This window comes from Suillus bovinus (assembly GCF_016758785.1).
Source record: "Suillus bovinus strain UH-Sbo-P2 chromosome Unknown EDB93scaffold_152, whole genome shotgun sequence".
Lineage (NCBI taxonomy): Eukaryota > Fungi > Basidiomycota > Agaricomycetes > Boletales > Suillaceae > Suillus > Suillus bovinus.
In genome coordinates, this window is record NW_024542208.1 from 22799 (window position 1) to 41255 (window position 18457).

General features: G+C 48.1%; 7 protein-coding genes across 7 annotated transcripts; 4 read left to right on the forward strand and 3 right to left on the reverse strand.

The window, feature by feature from the left end:
- Window positions 1-665: 665 nt before the first annotated feature.
- EDB93DRAFT_216004 (uncharacterized protein) lies at window positions 666-1629 on the forward strand. The gene is made up of 2 exons (XM_041455745.1): window positions 666-736; window positions 806-1629. Exon 2 carries the CDS (start codon window positions 853-855, stop codon window positions 1489-1491), a length of 639 nt encoding a protein of 212 aa, XP_041300990.1. The 5' UTR covers window positions 666-736; window positions 806-852; the 3' UTR covers window positions 1492-1629.
- Window positions 1630-2463: 834 nt separating this feature from the next.
- On the forward strand, window positions 2464-3541 carry EDB93DRAFT_1186849 (uncharacterized protein). Its single transcript, XM_041450832.1, has 2 exons — window positions 2464-2774; window positions 2827-3541. Exons 1-2 carry the CDS (start codon window positions 2728-2730, stop codon window positions 3371-3373), a joined length of 594 nt encoding a protein of 197 aa, XP_041300991.1. The 5' UTR covers window positions 2464-2727; the 3' UTR covers window positions 3374-3541.
- A 1575-nt stretch (window positions 3542-5116) lies between these two features.
- On the reverse strand, window positions 5117-8523 carry EDB93DRAFT_1096562 (S-adenosyl-L-methionine-dependent methyltransferase; the record flags this gene model as incomplete). Its single annotated transcript, XM_041446798.1, has 12 exons — window positions 5117-5251; window positions 5308-5424; window positions 5482-5612; window positions 5728-5833; window positions 6104-6222; window positions 6289-6383; window positions 6540-6592; window positions 7181-7262; window positions 7318-7371; window positions 7433-7585; window positions 8030-8148; window positions 8203-8523. Coding segments are annotated over 12 exons (1485 nt in total), but the record flags the coding sequence as incomplete, so codon positions are not given.
- Window positions 8524-10761: 2238 nt separating this feature from the next.
- EDB93DRAFT_1257062 (uncharacterized protein) lies at window positions 10762-11079 on the forward strand (the record flags this gene model as incomplete). The annotated part of the gene is made up of 3 exons (XM_041454049.1): window positions 10762-10849; window positions 10906-11020; window positions 11070-11079. 3 exons carry the CDS (start codon window positions 10762-10764, stop codon window positions 11077-11079), a joined length of 213 nt encoding a protein of 70 aa, XP_041300993.1.
- Window positions 11080-12391: 1312 nt separating this feature from the next.
- EDB93DRAFT_1186882 (uncharacterized protein) lies at window positions 12392-12717 on the reverse strand. The gene has a single exon (XM_041450833.1). It carries the CDS (start codon window positions 12677-12679, stop codon window positions 12452-12454), a length of 228 nt encoding a protein of 75 aa, XP_041300994.1. The 5' UTR covers window positions 12680-12717; the 3' UTR covers window positions 12392-12451.
- Window positions 12718-14578: 1861 nt separating this feature from the next.
- On the reverse strand, window positions 14579-15646 carry EDB93DRAFT_216385 (uncharacterized protein). Its single transcript, XM_041455747.1, has 4 exons — window positions 15611-15646; window positions 15413-15555; window positions 15125-15191; window positions 14579-15062 (listed from the first exon to the last, which is right to left on the reverse strand). The coding sequence occupies exons 2-4, from the start codon at window positions 15415-15417 to the stop codon at window positions 14760-14762; spliced, it is 375 nt and encodes a 124-aa protein (XP_041300995.1). The 5' UTR covers window positions 15418-15555; window positions 15611-15646; the 3' UTR covers window positions 14579-14759.
- Window positions 15647-16693: 1047 nt separating this feature from the next.
- Window positions 16694-18349, forward strand: EDB93DRAFT_216373 (glycoside hydrolase family 61 protein J). The gene is made up of 4 exons (XM_041455746.1): window positions 16694-17114; window positions 17167-17314; window positions 17363-17598; window positions 17653-18349. Exons 1-4 carry the CDS (start codon window positions 16797-16799, stop codon window positions 17944-17946), a joined length of 996 nt encoding a protein of 331 aa, XP_041300996.1. The 5' UTR covers window positions 16694-16796; the 3' UTR covers window positions 17947-18349.
- The last annotated feature ends 108 nt before the right edge of the window (window positions 18350-18457 follow it).

Genomic DNA, 18457 nt, shown 5'->3' on the forward strand with positions numbered 1-18457 from the left:
CCGAGAGACTGCCTCATAGGTCGGCTTCAATCAACCAACATACCGGGAATACGTTCAAGCCCGAAGCGACTGGGTGGCGAAGGATGCTCCTCGGTAACATTGCATATCTTGTCAGAAGGAGCGCACTTCTATTTGTCCTGTCCCACAAGAAGCATATGCGTGCATCTGTTATTCTACATTAATATCCGAATGCCATAGGTTCTGCCTAAACTCTTCGTGAAAACTGATCAACTGATCAAATCACTGACATTGGTTGGCTGAGGAGACCCTCAAACTCGAAGTGCTGGATAGCAAACAAGAGGCAGCGGGACCTAGGTGCGCACTTTGTTTTGTTCAATTTTTCTACAAGTAAATGAATGAAGGAGGTTCAAATCAGAAGCTGCGGCCAACTCAACGAGCACATAATGAATGGAGATGATAGGTTTTGCCCAACGTCCCTGCAGCCAAGGATCACACGCAAGACAAATGGCCGTTCTGCCAAGTATACAATACTGAGCGTCGACTGCGACAGTATAAAAACAAGCCGTATTCCTACCGTCCACCCCATCTCAAAGAGACAGCAGTTTATACCACCTCACAAACAATGCGTTACTCCTTCCTTGCCGTTGCCGTTACTTTGGCGGCATGTATCCTGTCTGTCGGGGGACGTGGCCCGAGAAAGTCATGTGGAAATGCGAATGCCACTTGCCAAAGAGATGGTGACTGCTGCAAACATTTGGTCTGCCTACCGCTTTATGTGAGTAGAAGTAGTTTGCTTTCCATTAATTTTTCACTTGATGACCACTTTTGCGCCTCGTCATATCAGGTTAACAATAAAAGTGTCTGTGCTGGCAGTTGTTGTTAAACGCACGCATGATGCCATACCTCGGAGGATTAACTCCAGTGAGAACCTGCTGTGACGGGAGAGGGCAGGATACGTTGAAATGTGCTTTCTCTGTCAAAATCGGTAATCCTCGAGTGCAACACGTTGCGACTGCACGAATGCTATACATCATAACGTTTTTACATCCAAACGCGCAAACTTCGCATTGTAACATTACGTTGTCTGCTTGTACTACTTGCATCGAAGTGTTTCTCTCTCACACTATATCCTATATACTTGCGTTGATTTTTAAATCCAAGGTCAAGCTACTGGTATTCTATATGCTACCGTCAAGCTCGAGTTCGGAGCAATCCGCTAGCGCACCTAAATTCATATGTCTCTGTAGCAAGCACAATTTCGGTCGGCCCCATACTATTTCGAGAACAACATCGTATGAGCACCTTCAACAGGCCGAAACGATGGAAGAGAAAACCAGAATGCAGGCTCCGCGTCATGAAATAAATGAAGCAGTTCCTTCTGCTACTCGTCGTGCTGCAATAGCACAGGAACTCGCAAACGATCCCGAGAGATATCTTATGCTAAACGTGTTCGACATCGGAAGCGCGCACGCAGTACGGTGCCGGACTTGCTACCTGAGGCTGAAGAGCACATGGGCCACCCGCAAGTAGATGAAGATGCAATAACTTTGGGCGATGATTTTGAGGTGAGGAATGATTTTACTAACTTGATAGTCAAATGATTGCAGACGAGCGCGAGCACTTCCACCCCCAAGACGGCCGACTAATTGCAGACGAGCGCGAGCCCCTCCCCCCCAAGACAACCTTGCTCATCAGTATGAATTCAACTTCGAACGCAGGAAAAGGCCTAATATTGATGTCGAGCACCTTGCTCAGAGCGCATTTTCCCCAAAAAATCAGGGACGCCATGGAGTTTATCCTCCTTTAGAAGAATGCTTCATTGAATAACCCAATTTTTTTCCAAGTTGTCCGACGACGCACTCGACAGGCTGCGCAACCCACCACAAGGTCTGATTGAAATCTATCAACCTGGCATCCGTCACAGTATATCCAGAAGTTTTCAACTATACCCTTAGGCCCCCAGCTACAATCATTATACCATCATCCAGACAGTGCTCGCAACAGGTTCTTGAGGAGCTCCGGACAACTGGCAGCGTTTCTACCATATATGATATCGCTATGGGTTGAGATTATCTTGGCGCTGTCGTTGATGGAGAAATAAAAGAGAATGACATCGTTCTCATGGTCTGTCTCGATGGGGCGCAGCTCTACGAGAGCAAAAATTTAGATTGCTGGATGTATGTCTGGATTATCGTAAACAAGCGCTATCGCAAAATTCACGTACGTCCAGGTGGCTTCATTCCAGGCCAAAAATCCTCGACTCTTTCCTTGTCGTTGGGTTGTACCATCTCAATTTCTCGGGGGCGGTTGTAAGCTAGTCGAGGTGTTTTGTTACGCTTTGTATTCAGCACTTCGACCTTGAGAGCTCCCCTCAGCAAGGGGGAATGTTGGTGTGCACGACGAGTTGGCAGTCCAACTCTAAACTGAGCCCAAAAGGTCAGAAGTGGCGCAACTCGGGACTTGCCTCTGCATGTAGCACAGCCACGTAAGTTCTCCTATGAGGGACTACAAACGTGTTTTCGCACTCCTGATATCGAGCGCTTTAGATCCTGATCCTTATCTGTCTTTCGTTATTCGCGATCATTTAGGAGTGATCGAATGCATGCGGAGACAACGAGGCATAAAACGCTGAGCATTCCTTCTCGTTGGCTCTTTCTCCTACCGCAGTGACACTTTGTCGATCCTGCATATAGGAAGAGTCTCCTCTGGCTACTAAACATCCTTTGGCGACCTGCCCAGGCTTCCATCACTTGGAAAAAACACAACATGCCAAGACAATCGATCAAGAAGGTCGATGCTGCCTCGAAGGAACCGTGAGTCTACCTGAGGCGAACGAGGACAAGCAATGTAACTGACAGGTGTCAGAGCAATTTGTATCATATGCAGAGATCCCATAGATGGCGCTGCAATCCCAGTTCCATGCGGGCACGTCTTCGACCTTGCTTGCATCACCCACCTCTTCCAGTCTTCAGTCCGTGACGACTCCCTGTATCCACCACGATGCTGTCACAGAAACATCCCCTTCACAAAAGTACGGCGCTACGTCAGTCAAGCTTTAATTGCAGACTTTAGGCTCAAGGGAAGAGAAAAGAAAACGATGCATCGGGTGTATTGCTCCTCGCCATCCTGCAATCGCTTTCTTGGTGCGCTCCACCAAAAGTCGTCACGGAAAGTGTACGATTGTCCAGCCCCGAGTTGTTCCACCCGTACGTGTGGAAAATGCCGTACAAAGTACGAAGGGGTTGGGAATCATAACTGCGTTATTGACGCTGCAACGCAACAAGTTCTCGATATTGCTCAGGCATCAGGCTGGGCAAGATGCCCAGGATGCTCCCATCTGATAGAGAAGATCGCTGGGTGTAATCATATGGTTTGTCGTTGTGGAACGACATTCGATTACTCCTGCAAGTAATAATACTGACCGAATACCATGTTTACACATCTATGCACTTCCAAACAAGGCTCAAAGAATGGGGGACTTCCGATTATGTATCATGCAATAGAGTAACTTGTACTATGCTAGAGCTTTCGAACAAGAAAACACATGCAATCCAATATGCAATTTCTATGCTTCTTGTCACAATGGTACGGATTCGCTTAGTACGATCTACAAGTATCGGTCGAAACCTCGATCGCGAGTGCCACAGCAGCAAGATCTCGAAACCATTAATTATTTACTCCTTGGGAGGTATAAAACAGTAATAAGCATGATGGCAACGAGGTTGTCTACATAAATGCATGAAAAGAGGGGCAATCACTGTGATATGCGCAGAACACAACGGCAAGAAAAGAACTATGAACGAAAAAGTTAAAAGTTTCCAAACGCATCTTCAACGCGAATCCTCCGCCAAACGGTTCAAGTATCCTCCTCAGCAGTCAGAATTTGACTGCGATTGCGCCGGAGCATAGGTATGCTGAGCCTCCGGGGAAGCTTTGGTGTACTTGGCTGACGTTTTGATTTTGGGCTTGTGGAATCTGCAGGCGTGCTGGGTGCGCGTATCAACGCAGTACTTGACAGAATTGAACGACTCCGTGGACGCGAGGTCGTCGTGGACAGACTAGACTTGCTCCCACTGAAGATCGGGGAGCTCAGCAGACTAGACTTGTGAGGAGTGCTGGAGGATGCATCATCCCGCATAAATTTAGAAGTGGTAGGCAAGGGCGGAGGCTCTTCAGCGCGAGTTGACCGATCCTTCAAGTGAGGTGCACTAGGATGGTGCCTGATGCTGTGCTCGCGATCGCCATCAGAATGGTAATTCTGCATCACCATCGGTGAACTGGGCTGATGCCTCAGCTTCTTCTCCTGGTTTGCGGACCGGACATATGCAGTATCGAACGTTGCTGACTGCGGACTCGCGCTCGTGTCACTGCTCCTTTGTGCCACACCGTCTACTATGCTCGGTCTCCGCGCGAAAGGGGAGAAGTTGAGCTTGCGAGTGAGACTCGCTACACTCGGCCTCCTTGATCGCGGGGCACTTGAACCTCCGTCGCTCTGGAAGTTGGACTGCATACTAGGCGTCGTGCGATGCGCCGGAAATTTATACTGTGTCGGAATGCGCGGGCTCGGCAACGGCAACGGTGGTGAAAGCTCTGGAGTCGTTATCGTACCTCTGCGAAGACGAAGTGGGCTGCGAGGTATAGATGCATCACCGTCTCGCTCTTCTGCTACAGGGGAAGTGGGCGGCGCCCTTTTCCACCAGACGCGCGAGTGCTGGGGAGATACGTGTTGACCGCTTTGGCCATCGTGTTCATCAGTTTTTCGAGCGCCTTCTTCACGACGCTTTTGCTTCTCGACCACGGTACGGACGCCAAGGCCTCTTGCCTTGAGCCATCGTCTGCCAAGGCCGTAGGATTTGAACTTGGAAGATGGTATCTCGTCCGGACGAGGAAGGGACACACGAGATCCAAACGTCGGCGTTCCACAACGCGATGACGAGCGCTCGAGGATAGGAGAAGGTAAAAGTGGTAAGATAGCCGCTGGGATAGGCCTCGACCCAAGTGATGACGGCAGCTTATTTGCATACATCTCCTGGGCAGTCCGCGGGCCCTCATGTTCGTTGTCTTCCGAGGGCTCAGCACATTCAAACAATAAATCTACCACAGGATCCGAGATTGGCCGTCCAGGGAGGATATCAAATGCATCTTCGGGTATGTCTACAGGCTCGCAAACAAGATGCCCGAAATGGGAACCTTTTGAGTATGTCACACGTGCAATACGCCAGCCAGATGACAGAGCCAATGCACAAAGCTCCCGTAGCGTGCGCTCCTTGCCATTGAAAGTTATGTGCATCTACGTGACCCAGTCAGTAAACGTTTCCAAAGACAATAATCTATCACCGTGCGTACCACGATGTCCATGGAAAAGGGGGTTGCACTTGCTTTTCCCAAGTTGGGAAGCAGGGGCGCGGGTGCTAGAGTGCCATGCGCACCCTCGAGGTGCGCTAGAACAGAATCGAGCGTCCACTTTTCGCCTTCGGATTTTTGGTGTTCGTGTTTTGCGCTACGGACGCCCTCATCGACGCATGCTAATGGGAGGACATGATCCGCAATGATAAGCCTCGTCTCTGGACTGCTTGCAAGCCGCAGGTTGAGCAGCACATGGCGTGCACGGGCGTCAGGCCAGTCATGCAGGACAACACGGAGTATGTAGACTGCAGGATGCCGATTGAGGTTTGATGAGGGAAGCGGAGGTTGTGGGAGGAAGAAATTGTGGTCTTTCGAATGCATCGTGAGAAGGCACGTCAAGCATCTGGGCAGAGTGCTCACCATAAAATGTCACCTGTCCACTCTCCAGCATTTCTGGACACTGCGCACGCCATGCATCGAGTCCGAGTCCGATGACAACTGGACGGTCTTGGACAATGAAGCAGAACTGCCTATCCTGGTCCTCACAAGAAGGGACCGTTGATTGTTGCGCACTAAGCTCGCCTTGGGAAGACTGAATCCTTAAATCCACATGAGAACGTGCAGATTTGAGATTGGTGGACTTGAGATCAGCGCGAGAGGTATGTGACTTGAGATCGACTCGTGAGGCAAAGGACTTGAGATCGCTCCGGGATTTATGCGGAGTCAAGTCATTGCAAGACTGTTGAGGGATGAAGTTGTTGTTTTCTACGGTATCTTCAGCTTCATCGCTGCTCACGCTTCCCCGCGGTTTTAGGCTCCCTCCAAACGCCCGCGCAAGGATCATGGTCGTGCTCCCGATTCCTCCTCCGACGTCTACTATCGTCGAACCTCGTGGGAGGGAAAGCCAGTCGAAAGCTGGAGTCACAAGTATCAAAATTATGCAACTGCACAAACATACAGGCAAAATGATCAGTGACATACCAGTCAGAATAGCTCCAGGTGCCTCCCACCCACTCGTACCAATCATCGCCTGCGAGAACCGCTCAAGGCGGAAAGACTTACCCGGTTCACGACCACTCCGCTCAGAAGATGTGCTCATATTCCTCACATGTCCAGTGCGAGTCTGTGTACCCTCACGTTCAGCTGACACGATATTCCCAACAGCCCTTGTTGGCTGACATCCTGCGCAACCGCCGTTGCCACCAAGCGTGTCCAATCCTCCGTCCTCCAACCACTCGAAAAATGGCACAGGCGTGTTGAATGCGAGATTAAATGCTGGAAGGGGCTCAGTATCAAGTCCCGACCCGGCGTTCTTTCTATCCGATTCAGCACCTGAGCCCACATTACTACTCGGTAGGATCTCTTCTGATACAACAGCCGAATTTGTAGATGGAAGTGTAAGCGTCGACACTAAAGATGCGCATTTGACATGGAGCGCAGAAGGGGTGTCTGGAACATTGCTTTTGCTGTAGATCGTGTTGTGCAGTGGCGAAGGGTGCGGGGCTGGCGGGGGGAGTTTGAAAGCTGTCCTCACCGATGAGGCTTCTGTGTGGGGCGTTGTCTCGCGTTTTGGAGACAGAAAGCCAGGTCCGAGGTCCAAAGGTGGTCCAGCAATAGGCGCAGGCATGGTTGCATCCCATAAACAAGGGGACATAGTTGATTCTGTCACTGGACTGAGCGCAGGTGTGACGGTCGCAGCTTCTAAGAGATCGGAATGTGTCTGCGCAGACGAAGTGGGAGTGGGATGCTTTGAGTGGAGGCTAGTGAATGATTGGGTGCGTGAAGGCTGCATCAGAGGGTTGCATATATGCGCCTCATTAGCCGCAAAGCCAGATATATGCACTTCACTGCCGTCTGTAGGTCTTGTGGGAACGCTTCCTGGAGGGGCTAAAGGAAGTTGAACACCTGTAAACGCCTCCGTAAGGTAGGCAGCTGACTTGAACAGCTCATCAGTGCTAGGTATCTTCACTTTAGAAATTTACAGGTTCAGATGTGCAGAAGAAAACGTACCACATTCCGACGAAAGCGGCGATGCCAGTAGTGTCTTCGTATTTTTTCTCGGGACTATTGATGGATGTAAATTTGTGGTGTGGACGAGGGAATATAATAGAAATCGACAACTTACTTTGCAAAGACATCCGCCACACTCTTACCGCTGTCGAGCAGGCTTGCGACGCGCGTTAGTGCGAAGGTGTCTGGAGCCGTTTCACGTAGAATGTGATGCGTCGAAAGCAAACGGAGGGGATGGGCTAAGGCCGAGGAGCTGTTAGCCGATTTGCTTCACCAGCAAGGGACATAAAGGGACGGCATGAATTTAAAGTAACAAAGAGTTCAGAAGCTTGGAATATCCGAATAGCTAGAGCAAACTTAAGATCGAACGATAGGAAAACAGACCCACCTAAACGAACAGAATCCACACAACGAAGGCCGCCCGTGCGTTCTGTTATGATGCGTGAGATGTCTTTGACATGTACGCCCTCTAGATGGAGTGCCTTTTCCTCCGCCTTTGTCGGGGCGTCTGGATAATTTTATCACGTGATTGGCATGACAGGCGCGGGAGAAGGGATAGGAAATGACAGGGGCAAACAAAATTATAAGACGGCGATCAGTACACTCGGCAAGAAGGGAGGAAAGTGACGTACCCCGAGTAAAGCTCGGGCGTGACACGAGGCCATGATTTGGATCATTTGATCCGTTGGCCAAGACGGGCTCGCACTGGGACTGGAGCTCCGCAATAATACGGAGTTCAAAAAGGAGACGTTGGCGTTCGTCCTCTGCATCGCGAAGAATTTCGACGACGTGTAGATGTTCGATAAGACGCAAGCATGCTGGAAGGGTGTACTGAAGGTGGCAAGCGTCATGGTAACAGAAATAACGAAAAACAGACAAACTTACCACCATGCTTGCGTCGGACATGAACAGAAACGGCTTCTGTACGATGCTTGTAATTTGGGCAGCAGCAGCAACAATCCTTGTGGCTGCGGCACTCGCGGCTGGGCAGGCAGCGAGTTTCTCCGCTGGTGATGACGATGTATATGGAAGAGATGGGGAAGGATAGTCGTACTGAAGGTTGGACAATGGTGAGAGTGGAGTGCCATAGGAAGAGGTCTGGGTGCTAAAGGTAGAAGATAAGGGTGTGGCGGGGACTGAGACTGGCTCAGGGGAATCTGGAAATGCTGGTGATGAACATTGGGAGGAATGGGGAGTGGAAGACATTGAGAAAATGCGCTGTATATCGTCGAGAGCATCACCCATGAGCGCATGCAACGCCCGCAGCGTTGCAAAAGTCGGGCTTGGTATCATCGGCGGATCAAACCAGCCAGGGTCAGCGGTTATGCACAAGGAGAAAGTAGAGGAAAAGAAAAGAAATACATCCAGTTCGATACCTTGACGCACGTCACGTCCGATTCATGAAAATTAGCTACGAATTAAGGACATATTAACCCCACAGCCTTCCAGACAATCGCGTCCAATAAATTAGAAGTCCTAACTTCAAATTGGTCGGAAAACCAAGTTAGAACCATTCATCGGTCGTTGCCGGTGGCGAACCAAACACTACAAAATACAGTCAGAGGTCCGCGCAAAGTAAGATTAGCAGAAGCGCTTCTGTTTCCACACGGGCAATGATGTACGTGGCATCTGTTCTGCCTAAACTCATCGTCGCACAGCTCTCAAGCTCGACGTGCTGCATGGAAAAAGAAAGGCTGCGTGTCACAAATACCCTGACAGCAGGACCTAGGTGCGTACCTATCCTTGTCGAGTTTTGCAAGTAAATGAGTCAAGTATCACCAACTCAGCGATTAAGCAGGGGACAGGTTCTGCCGAATCCAGGATCACACGCAAGGCGTGTGCCAAATGTCTGTCAGTCGGGGACTCTAACAGAGTCTGTTCAACCTAGTGAGTTGAGTGTCTAATTTTGCATTAATCGAACGATACATAGGATGCCGCTGATCAAGAAATGGACAGAACCAATATCGAGTTCAAGTAGACATGAATGGAATATAACCCACAATTATGGGACGTAAGATCATACGTGAACGGATATCGATCTCGCTGATGTTCCAGCGTCATGGAAAACAGACTCAAAATTCGATGGTTAATATTCTAGAATCTCCACATTCGCGTCAGTATTTAAACTCCAACGGCGCGACAAACTCGTATGATGAATTTTCCAATGACAGTATGCTGATGCACCAACAAGACTGATATCGGGCCATGTATGAACTCATGATTCACAATAATGGTGACAATGTGACTGTAGGTTATACTTCATTCACTGGACAGGACAAGCCAGACAAAAAACGATACACACGACTGCATACCTTATCAATCAAGCGACTAGTCAACCATGCAAAACGCATGATTTCTAGCCGACATGGATTTGATTTATGACCGACTCGTGGGGCTCTGCTAACACCAAGAGTACAAAGTACGCAAACGCTTCATCATTCGACATATCTTCTCCAACTCGATATCGACTCTATTCATTTCTCACTCAGCAGCCTACGCGTCGTTCGATCAACGACGACACTCATGTGACAGTAAACACTTGACTCACCAGCCCGGGTGCATTTATCTTCCGGCAAAATTCGCCATCGCAGTACAATGATTGGTATGGACAGCAGTCCGTGCCTTTTTGGCAAACTCCATCCTTCGTTTGGCATCCACTGACCGACATGATAGATACCGCCAAAGCAACGATGACGGCGAGGAAGGAGAAATTCATTGTTTGTGTGAGGTGGTATGAACTGCTATCTCTGAGATGGTGTTGATGGTAGGAATATGACTTGCTTTTATACCTTCGCGACAGTTGATTGTTAATGCCGTGGACCCGTCAGAACACGCTGCAATTAGTGTGGGGGAAAAGTAATTAGGGTCAGTTTTCCCGGTTGCAACCGGCAGAACTGGCGAAACTGGTTGTCTTGCCGGGTGGAAGATTTGTACGAAATCTTTAGTAACGATAATGCCTCATCTCATCCACCATCGTCGATGCATCGTCCTGGGGTTTGATGACAGTTGAAACGATTTGCCGCACTGCCGTGTACATTTTCAAAGTCCGTTGTATTTACTGTTGTAATTCTACTCCTGGTTCAACTTCAGCCGCTCGATGCCAACATTACTAGTTCTGCCGCTGTTTGCACAGGTACTTCATAGCAGTCAGGAATTAGTAGTAACGACATCAAGTGAAATTTATCATGGCTAGTAACTGTTGTGGTGCCCAGGCATTTCCGTCACGATGACACAACTTTCTGCACTACTTACCATCTACCATCCTCTAACTAACTAAGATGGCAGGAAACCGAACCGGACGGTGTGAACAGTCAACGATCTGAGGACGGATGCTTCGAGACAGTTTATTGGACTCGGAAGGAAGAGGATCCAGGACCATAAGGTCTCATACTGTAACCAAGGACTTCCTCGAACCGCGGACAAGTTTTTAGCGATGATGTTTAAATGGATGGCCCCAAACTATCTGCATTTCCTGCTGAATTACTTCAACAGATGCCAAATACAATTGGAAAGAACGGTCGAGTTCCTGCCCGTAAGTAGTGTGTCTGTGCTAGTAGTTCATTCCTGGCTGATCTTCGCTTATTCAAGCTCCTGATGATCTCATCAAGCCGACTATTGAGTATTTCGTGGCGAATGGGTACAGTAACACTGAAATCGTTTCTCGCCTACGCAAACACTATGATGCTGATGCATACAATGCTTCGTGAGTTCTGTTATTTTCTAGCTGAAAGCATGCTTGATACGTAACTTAGGATTGATTGAAAAAGCAGCACTCTTAGTGGGGGCTGAAGTCCGCTTGTGGGCAAGCCCATGCCACCACAAGTCCGGCAATTGAGCGAGTGCGAGCACGCTTCTAAAAGCAGGGTTCGCATGACATGAGGCGAACCCTCATACACGAAGAACATATTGCTGTGTCAAGATGTTTTTATTCGGATTTCTGCAATGACACATGTAGCAAAGAAAATTTATTCTCCGCTAGGTGAATGTCCACCATAAGGAGGATGTTCAAGATCGCAAGAGTCTACGCCTGAAGAGGAGTGTTTACTGGACCGCGGGTGTCAATGATGTTTGGTAATAGATGCCGCCGAAGTAACAATGACGGTGAGAAAAGAGAAACGCGTTGTTTAGTTTGTGATGGTATGAACAGCTGAGAGCTCTTTGAGATGGGTTGAACGGTAGGAAGATGACTTGCTTTTATACTACCACAACAATTGATTCTCAGTATTGTAGACTTGACAGAACAGGCGTGCCTTACGTGGAGCGGCGTGATTCTGGGCAGCGTTGTTTAGGCAGAACGTATGACGCTGGATCTGTTCAACGATTTTGCGCACGCAGACACGGACTATACACACACACCATCACTCGTTCGCATACACACCTTACCTAGGGACTGGGCGCGCTACCAACGTTCTTGAAAACAGCCCCTATGGCCGAGGGGAGCTCTCGAGCTCGAAGTGCTAGATGGCAAGAGAGGCTGCGTGGCGCAAATATGCTGACAGCAGGACCTGGGTGCGTGCTTTTTCTTGTCGAGTTTTATAAGTAAATGAGTCAAGGATCACTAACTCAGCGATTATGGTGGGGACGGTTCTGCCTAACCCAGGATCACACGCAAGGCATGCCCGTGTGCCAAATGTCGGTCAGTCAGGAGCTCTAACAGAGTCTGCTCAACCTAGTGAGTCGAGTGTTCACTTTCGCATCAGCGAGTTGTGGTTCTGCTTTTGCATCGGTGATGTTATTGATCGAACGATATATAGGATGCTGCTGATCAAGAAATAAGTAGAGCCAATATAGACATGAATAAAATATAACCCACATTCTCACAATTATGGGATGTGAGATCATACATGATCGGATATCGATCTCGCTGGTGTTCCAGCGCTATGGAAAGCAGACTCAAAAGTCGATGGTTGGTATTTCAATCTCCACCTTCGCATCAACATTTAAACTCCAACGGTACGAACGACTACTTGCCTTATCAATCAAGCGACTGATCAACAATGATTTTTAGCCGACACAGATTTGATTTATGACCGACTCAAGGGGCTCTATTCACACCAAGAGTACAAAGTACGTAAACGCTTCATTCATCCGACATATCTTCTTCAACTCGATATTGACTCTAACCATTTCTCACTCAGCACCGGCCTACGCGTCGCTCGATTAACGACGGCACCAATGTGACAGTAGACACTTGACTCACCGGTGGGATTATCTTGCGGCAACTGTTCCCATTGCAGTACAAAGACTGGTTTGGACAGCAGTCGTTGGCTGTTTTGCACCCTCCGTACAGTCCAGAACATGCACTGACGGACATGATAGATGCCGCAAAAGCAACGATGACGGCGAGGAAGGAGAAATGCATTGTTTGTGTGAGGTGGTATGAACTGGTGTCTCTTTGAGATGGGGTGGATGGTAGAAAAACGACTTGCTTTTATACTGTCGCAATAGTTAATTATTAATACTGTCGACCTCTCAGAACAGGTTGCAATGTTCTTGCGTGTGATCCTGGGATGTAGTTGTTAAGCAGAACCTCTGCTTCATTTATTCCACTCATTTCATAATGCTTTGAGCTGTGGCTCCTAATAGGACACTCAAGTTACATAGCCCTATACAGGGCAGTATCAGTAAATCGGCGCATGTAAAATCTAAACACTGGCACTATAATCAGACCTCAGACCCAGATGACAGACTGAGAAAAGAAAATATCTAAGAAAGCCCAGTCATATGATAGTTGGTATTCCATTGTCCAAACGTTAACGTTCAAGCTCCGCATCGGCGTCGGCATCAAAGCTCCGACTGTGCGAAAAAACGTGATCCAATTCAGCGACAGCATGCTACACTTCTTGGTACAACATTGCGACAAATTGGTGTGCGTATATTTCGGTAGGGATCCGCACGGGTAAACCCGTACCTGTACCCAACAGCCATCAGTACTTAGCGCACATGCCCAGCACACAGTAGGCGCTTGACTTACCAGTGTCTTGCGATACTAGTAGTCGCATTTGGAGTAACCGTACTCCTGATATTTCGGGGCGCAAAGTAGCTGAGCGATCAGGTGAAAATTCAATGTAAAGCCAATTATTCTCACAGTCTTGCATGTTAAGCCATCACAGCACTGATGGGAATTTGTGCAATTCATCCACGGATATTGGCATGCACTGACAGACATGACAGATGCCGCCGAAGTAACAATGACGATGAGAAAGGGGAAACGCATTGTTTATCTTGTGATGGTATGAACTTCTCAATGCTCAGATAGTCTCTTTGAGATGGGTTGGACGGTAGGAAGGTGACTTGCTTTTATACTACCACAAAAATCGACTCTCAGTGTAGTAGACTTCGCAGAACGGCATCCCTTGCGTGTGACGTCGTGATTCTGGGCAGCAATGTTCAGGCAGAACGTATGACGCTGGATCTGTTCAACTATTTCGCGCACACAGATCGCAGACGACACACAGGCACGGACGATACGTGACATAATCACTGGTTCGCATATACAACTTAACTTACCTATGGACCAGGTGCGCACGCACCACCAAAATGCAAACACAACTACTTAGAATCAAATAATCCCATGTCATCAAAACACGAAGGACTGCAAAGCACGTTGCAACTACTTTCATATCGAATAAGCTCTTACTCTAGAGGAGTTAGTTCGACATTCTCACCACCAATCCAAGAAGTGCAACGTTGTCATTGGAGCGACACTACGGCCTTGTTTCCGCGTTGGCTGGCAGTAGAAAATGAAAGGAATAATTAGGTAATGAAATTATGGCATTCATCGAAGGCACCTTCGCAGTCAAATTCAGCAGGATAAGCACCCTGAACGTGAAACCTTCCCAAATAATATCAATCGAGTTACATTTTTGTAAGGAATATCACTCCGCTAGCCATGGACACTGGCTATGGATTTCCCTTTGTACTCACTTACATACAAATAGTCAGTCCTTACTTTATATAGCTGCAGTGAATAAACTCCCCCTCACTCATTCTCTCATGGTCCGAATGATTCCCCGTCGAACTCACTACATTTTGCTTAACTCGCCGCTTTCTCACTTTCCAGCTTTACAAAAAACATAAATGAGTGAAGCAGGTGCGTACTTCGGACCAGAAGTCATTAACTTAACTCATCGCGAAATGACCGGAGGCGATACATATATTCTGCCTAAACTCGCGTCATGCAGTATCATCCGCCAGGCATGAACATCCTGCCTAACTGATTCTTCTCTACAACAGCCAGCACGATGATATGAAAGTAAGCCATTTCGTACCATCCAAATCGAACATCTCGGGAAATCATACTACCTCGCACAAACGTTTCTTCTTCCTCGCTGATATTATAGCGTTGTCAGCATCTATGTCCGCCAGCGCATGTATGCAATCGCTACTGATGTAGTACATTGGACTGCGACACTTGTGAGTAGAGACAGATGACTTTGTATTCAGTTTTCACCCGATGACCCATCTTTTGTGCCTCGTAATATGCAATGAACGGTAATAAAGGCCGCTATGATCGTCCCAGTAAGAGAACAGAATACCTTGCACATAGCGACACGTTGGTAAGTCCTGTTTCTGCTTTCGTTTTGGTGCTGTTGTTGACAAAACAAGACATAGGACGCTACTATTTGAGAAATAGACACAGGCGTTATGGAGTTGATATGCCAAGTGAATAACATATGAACGTACTTTTTAGTCTTCGTGAAACGGGAACTGCAGGGGCCGGCTATAAATCTAATGCATGTCAACTAAAACACGCGCATTTTATTAGCTGAACTATTCAGCTTTTCATTGTCTATGACTCGCTCACTTGACAAGCCACACAGTCGTTCATACCGCTTCGTCTGAGTGTCGAGTTGGTCCTTGCTCGACAAGACCTTGGATACGAATCATCAGCTTCTCCGGTTCAATTCAGATCTTTCAGGAAACGAGATCAGTATCGACCATCAACGTGCCAGAACTTGATCAATCATAGGTCAAGAGCACCTCGAATCGAAGTGTCCTGCGCTCCCTCTTTACAGCAAGAACACGTTGGTCATTCCAACAATCGAGGCGGAGTGTCGTATAAGATGATGTCGCGGCAACAAATCTGGCTTACGTCATTAGATGCGTTTATACACTGCTCACTGCTCAGTTTGAAGGAGCATCTAACGTGCAAGCTCAACATAGCATACAAAATAAACTGTTTGAAGGCAATGCCAAGCATGCATCCTAGTCGAGCTGCAAGTGCTGCCGACACAACTATATGATAGTGTCTTTGAATTACAAGACCGTCACGGTGATGATGGATCGATACCTTAATAATCGACATTCCTAGTGGGCATGTCTTCCAACGAAGTCCGCTTGTTGGTGAATACAGAACAAGACGGGTATGGGTATGGGTATGGCATGGTGATCGATGAAAATGGCCCGCGGCTCTGAACAATTCGTTGGTCATTCTTCGATCTAGAAACGATTTATGCTGTGGAACACATGATTATCAAGATACCATTATACCAGCGACACCAGCATGTTCGACCATCGCCAAAGTATCGTGTAAAACGTGCAGTGACAAGTACTATAGGCACTTTTGAGGTGCGCAACTGCACCGCGTATCTTTCTTACAGGCGGCTGGAAGACGATCCCACCTGCCCACGTTTGTTGCAAACGTTCCCGTAAGGCCATTTTTACCTGCAACGTGCGCTAGCCTGCACCACTCCTGTACCTCCGAATGGACCAGCATTGGACCAGCATGTAGGAACGTTTGGGGAACCTCGAAATGCCGGATGAGAGCTTGGAGTTCCATTATGTAGTGAGCGTGAGAAATTGTTATAAATTATTGTATTGTCACACGGTACACCCACCATGATGCCCGTCGATCGATCTTCGCTGCTGAAAGACTCGACCCAAAGTACAACAACATCGACATCAATGGACTCGAATATACAACCTCTTCCTAATGGATTTGCTTCACAGCTCCGTTTATTTCTATTCCGATCAAAGTTTGCTCATGTGATAGATACCCTGGTAGCTGGAGGAGGTCAACGCCACGACTAAACCACACCAACCAAGCGCTGAGAAGCACGACTTGATCCGACAACGGAACTTGTGTAACGCGTATGCTCCACCTGCAGCATGTGGTATGTGCTTTGATTGATGAGGCGGAAGCGAGTAACACGTAGAAGGCACAAACATAATGAATTGGACGCACAATGGTAAGCTATCGTACATTTTGTTCCATCATTGTTCTAATTCAGCCTATGCAACAAGGCTATAAAAAGACTCTTGCAATGCATTTTCTCATAGTCCCTCGCCAGTGGTCTGTGATACGGAAAGCTCTATTGTCTGTGTACAACGCTTGTGGCAATCGCCTCTTTTGGTCTATTCAATCAAATTCTTATTTGAACTCTCGCTGAGCGAGTTTGTTTATCGTAAACGTCTATCTTTTCTTCTCTCCTCGTCGTCCCTAGCATATCTTCTCTGTTCCCGGCTGGACCCCCTCTATGCTTCGCTCTTCCATGATGCTTCGAAGACTTGCCCAACTCCTCCCTGCCCTCGCCATCTCCACTCTCGTCTCAGCTCATGGTTATGTCCAGCAGGTGACAATCGACGGCACCGTCTACAAGGGCAATAACTTGAATGTTGGAACCCCTGCCCCTTCTATCATCCGTCTTGTCAACACGAATAGTCCTGTTAAGGGTGCTGCAAACCCGTACATTAACTGTGGACAAGATGCTCAGTTCGCTTCCCTGGTCGGAAATGCAAACCCTGGTTCCCAGCTCGAGATTTTATGGGTTGGTGGCACAGACGGTTCATCCAACGTACGTGACATCAAACAATGCCTTAGATTTGCAAATGACCATCAATCTGCAGTGGCCGCATAACACAGGCCCACTGATGCACTACATGACCAAGTGCGACGGTTCTTGCTCGACATATAACTCGACGAACTCCGAGTGGTTCAAAATCTCGGAACTCGGTCTCCAGGCAGATGGCAGTACCTGGTATCAGGCAAACCTGAGTTAGTTATGTTCATACTTTGCTTTACTTGCTCTCATGTGTTCTGCAGATTCTCGAGCTCCCGTGAACGTGACGATTCCGAGCACTCTCGCACCCGGAAATTACTTGCTTCGCACGGAAATCATCTCCCTTCAACTTGCGATGTCGGCAGGAGGCGCTGAGTTTTACCCCGCGTGCATCCAACTTCAAATCGGTGGTTCCCAGACTCAGGGCCCCACGTCGAGCGAGGAGTGCTTATTCCCTGGTTGTTACTCTGATAGTGATCCTGGTATCCTAACACCAGACGTGAGTCATTTGTTGTTTAATTTTGTTTAAACATAGCACTGATCGGCCGCACAGATCTACAACCCACCCATTCAGTACACGTTCCCCGGCCCTCCTGTCGCCAGCTTCATAGACGGCGGCTCAAGTTCTGCTGCGCCTTCTTCCACCGGCTCTGTCTCGGGTTCCTCAGCAAGGACTACATCAACCTTCGCCAATGGCCCTTCTTCCACTATCGTTGTGTCATCCACCCCAAGTCCAACGGTGACAGGGCAGTGCATGCTTAGTGGACGTTCCATCAATGAGGGTGTTGTCAAGCGAGACAGCAGGAACAAACGGATGCACAAATGGAGACTCGTCCGTTCGCACTAAATGCGGCGATGCTTGACGTTCCCCTCCCTCGTGATTATCATGTAACAAGGTTTGACACCTCGTGGTACTGCGTGCCCTCACGATATCATTGATTCGGTTATCCACGTACATACACGTTCTTTTTTTTTTTTCAAGTCGTTCGCTCACGTTCACTCTCATTTCGGCTCCTTTGGAGCGAGCCACTCTCTGCATGTCCGTTCTGCTTTGTGGATACCTTATCTGGTTGTATTTTTAGGTGCCCGTCTGGAACGGGTTGTGTCCATGCTTAGCCATGGCCCTTAACATAACATGCATACTATTACTATAGCTGCACTGGGTGTACATAATGCTCGATGCAATGTTATAATTGTAACACCATGGTTGATAGGCTGCCTGTTCGCTGGTGTCGCGCGAGGTGTCTTCCGTTTTCAACAAACTCCAGCGAACTCAAAGGTGTCCTAACAAGCAGAAAGTCTTAGAGTCGTATGTAGTCGAGTCCGGGAATTCGAGTTTCACGGCAGCGGATAACCTA

What these genes read in the sequence shown, in the direction of transcription:
- EDB93DRAFT_1186882 (XM_041450833.1), bottom strand. Translation starts at nt 12,679, where the DNA reads ATGCATTTCTCCTTCCTCGCCGTCATCGTTGCTTTTGCGGCATCTATC.
- EDB93DRAFT_216004 (XM_041455745.1), top strand. Translation starts at nt 853, where the DNA reads ATGATGCCATACCTCGGAGGATTAACTCCAGTGAGAACCTGCTGTGAC.
- EDB93DRAFT_216373 (XM_041455746.1), top strand. Translation starts at nt 16,797, where the DNA reads ATGCTTCGCTCTTCCATGATGCTTCGAAGACTTGCCCAACTCCTCCCT. An exon ending in GCACAGACGGTTCATCCAAC is followed by an intron (nt 17,115 to 17,166) that starts GTACGTGACATC and finishes ATCAATCTGCAG; the next exon opens with TGGCCGCATAACACAGGCCC. An exon ending in CTGGTATCCTAACACCAGAC is followed by an intron (nt 17,599 to 17,652) that starts GTGAGTCATTTG and finishes TCGGCCGCACAG; the next exon opens with ATCTACAACCCACCCATTCA.
- EDB93DRAFT_216385 (XM_041455747.1), bottom strand. An exon ending in ACGACTGTGTGGCTTGTCAA is followed by an intron (nt 15,063 to 15,124) that starts GTGAGCGAGTCA and finishes CGCGTGTTTTAG; the next exon opens with TTGACATGCATTAGATTTAT.
- EDB93DRAFT_1186849 (XM_041450832.1), top strand. Translation starts at nt 2,728, where the DNA reads ATGCCAAGACAATCGATCAAGAAGGTCGATGCTGCCTCGAAGGAACC. An exon ending in GATGCTGCCTCGAAGGAACC is followed by an intron (nt 2,775 to 2,826) that starts GTGAGTCTACCT and finishes GACAGGTGTCAG; the next exon opens with AGCAATTTGTATCATATGCA.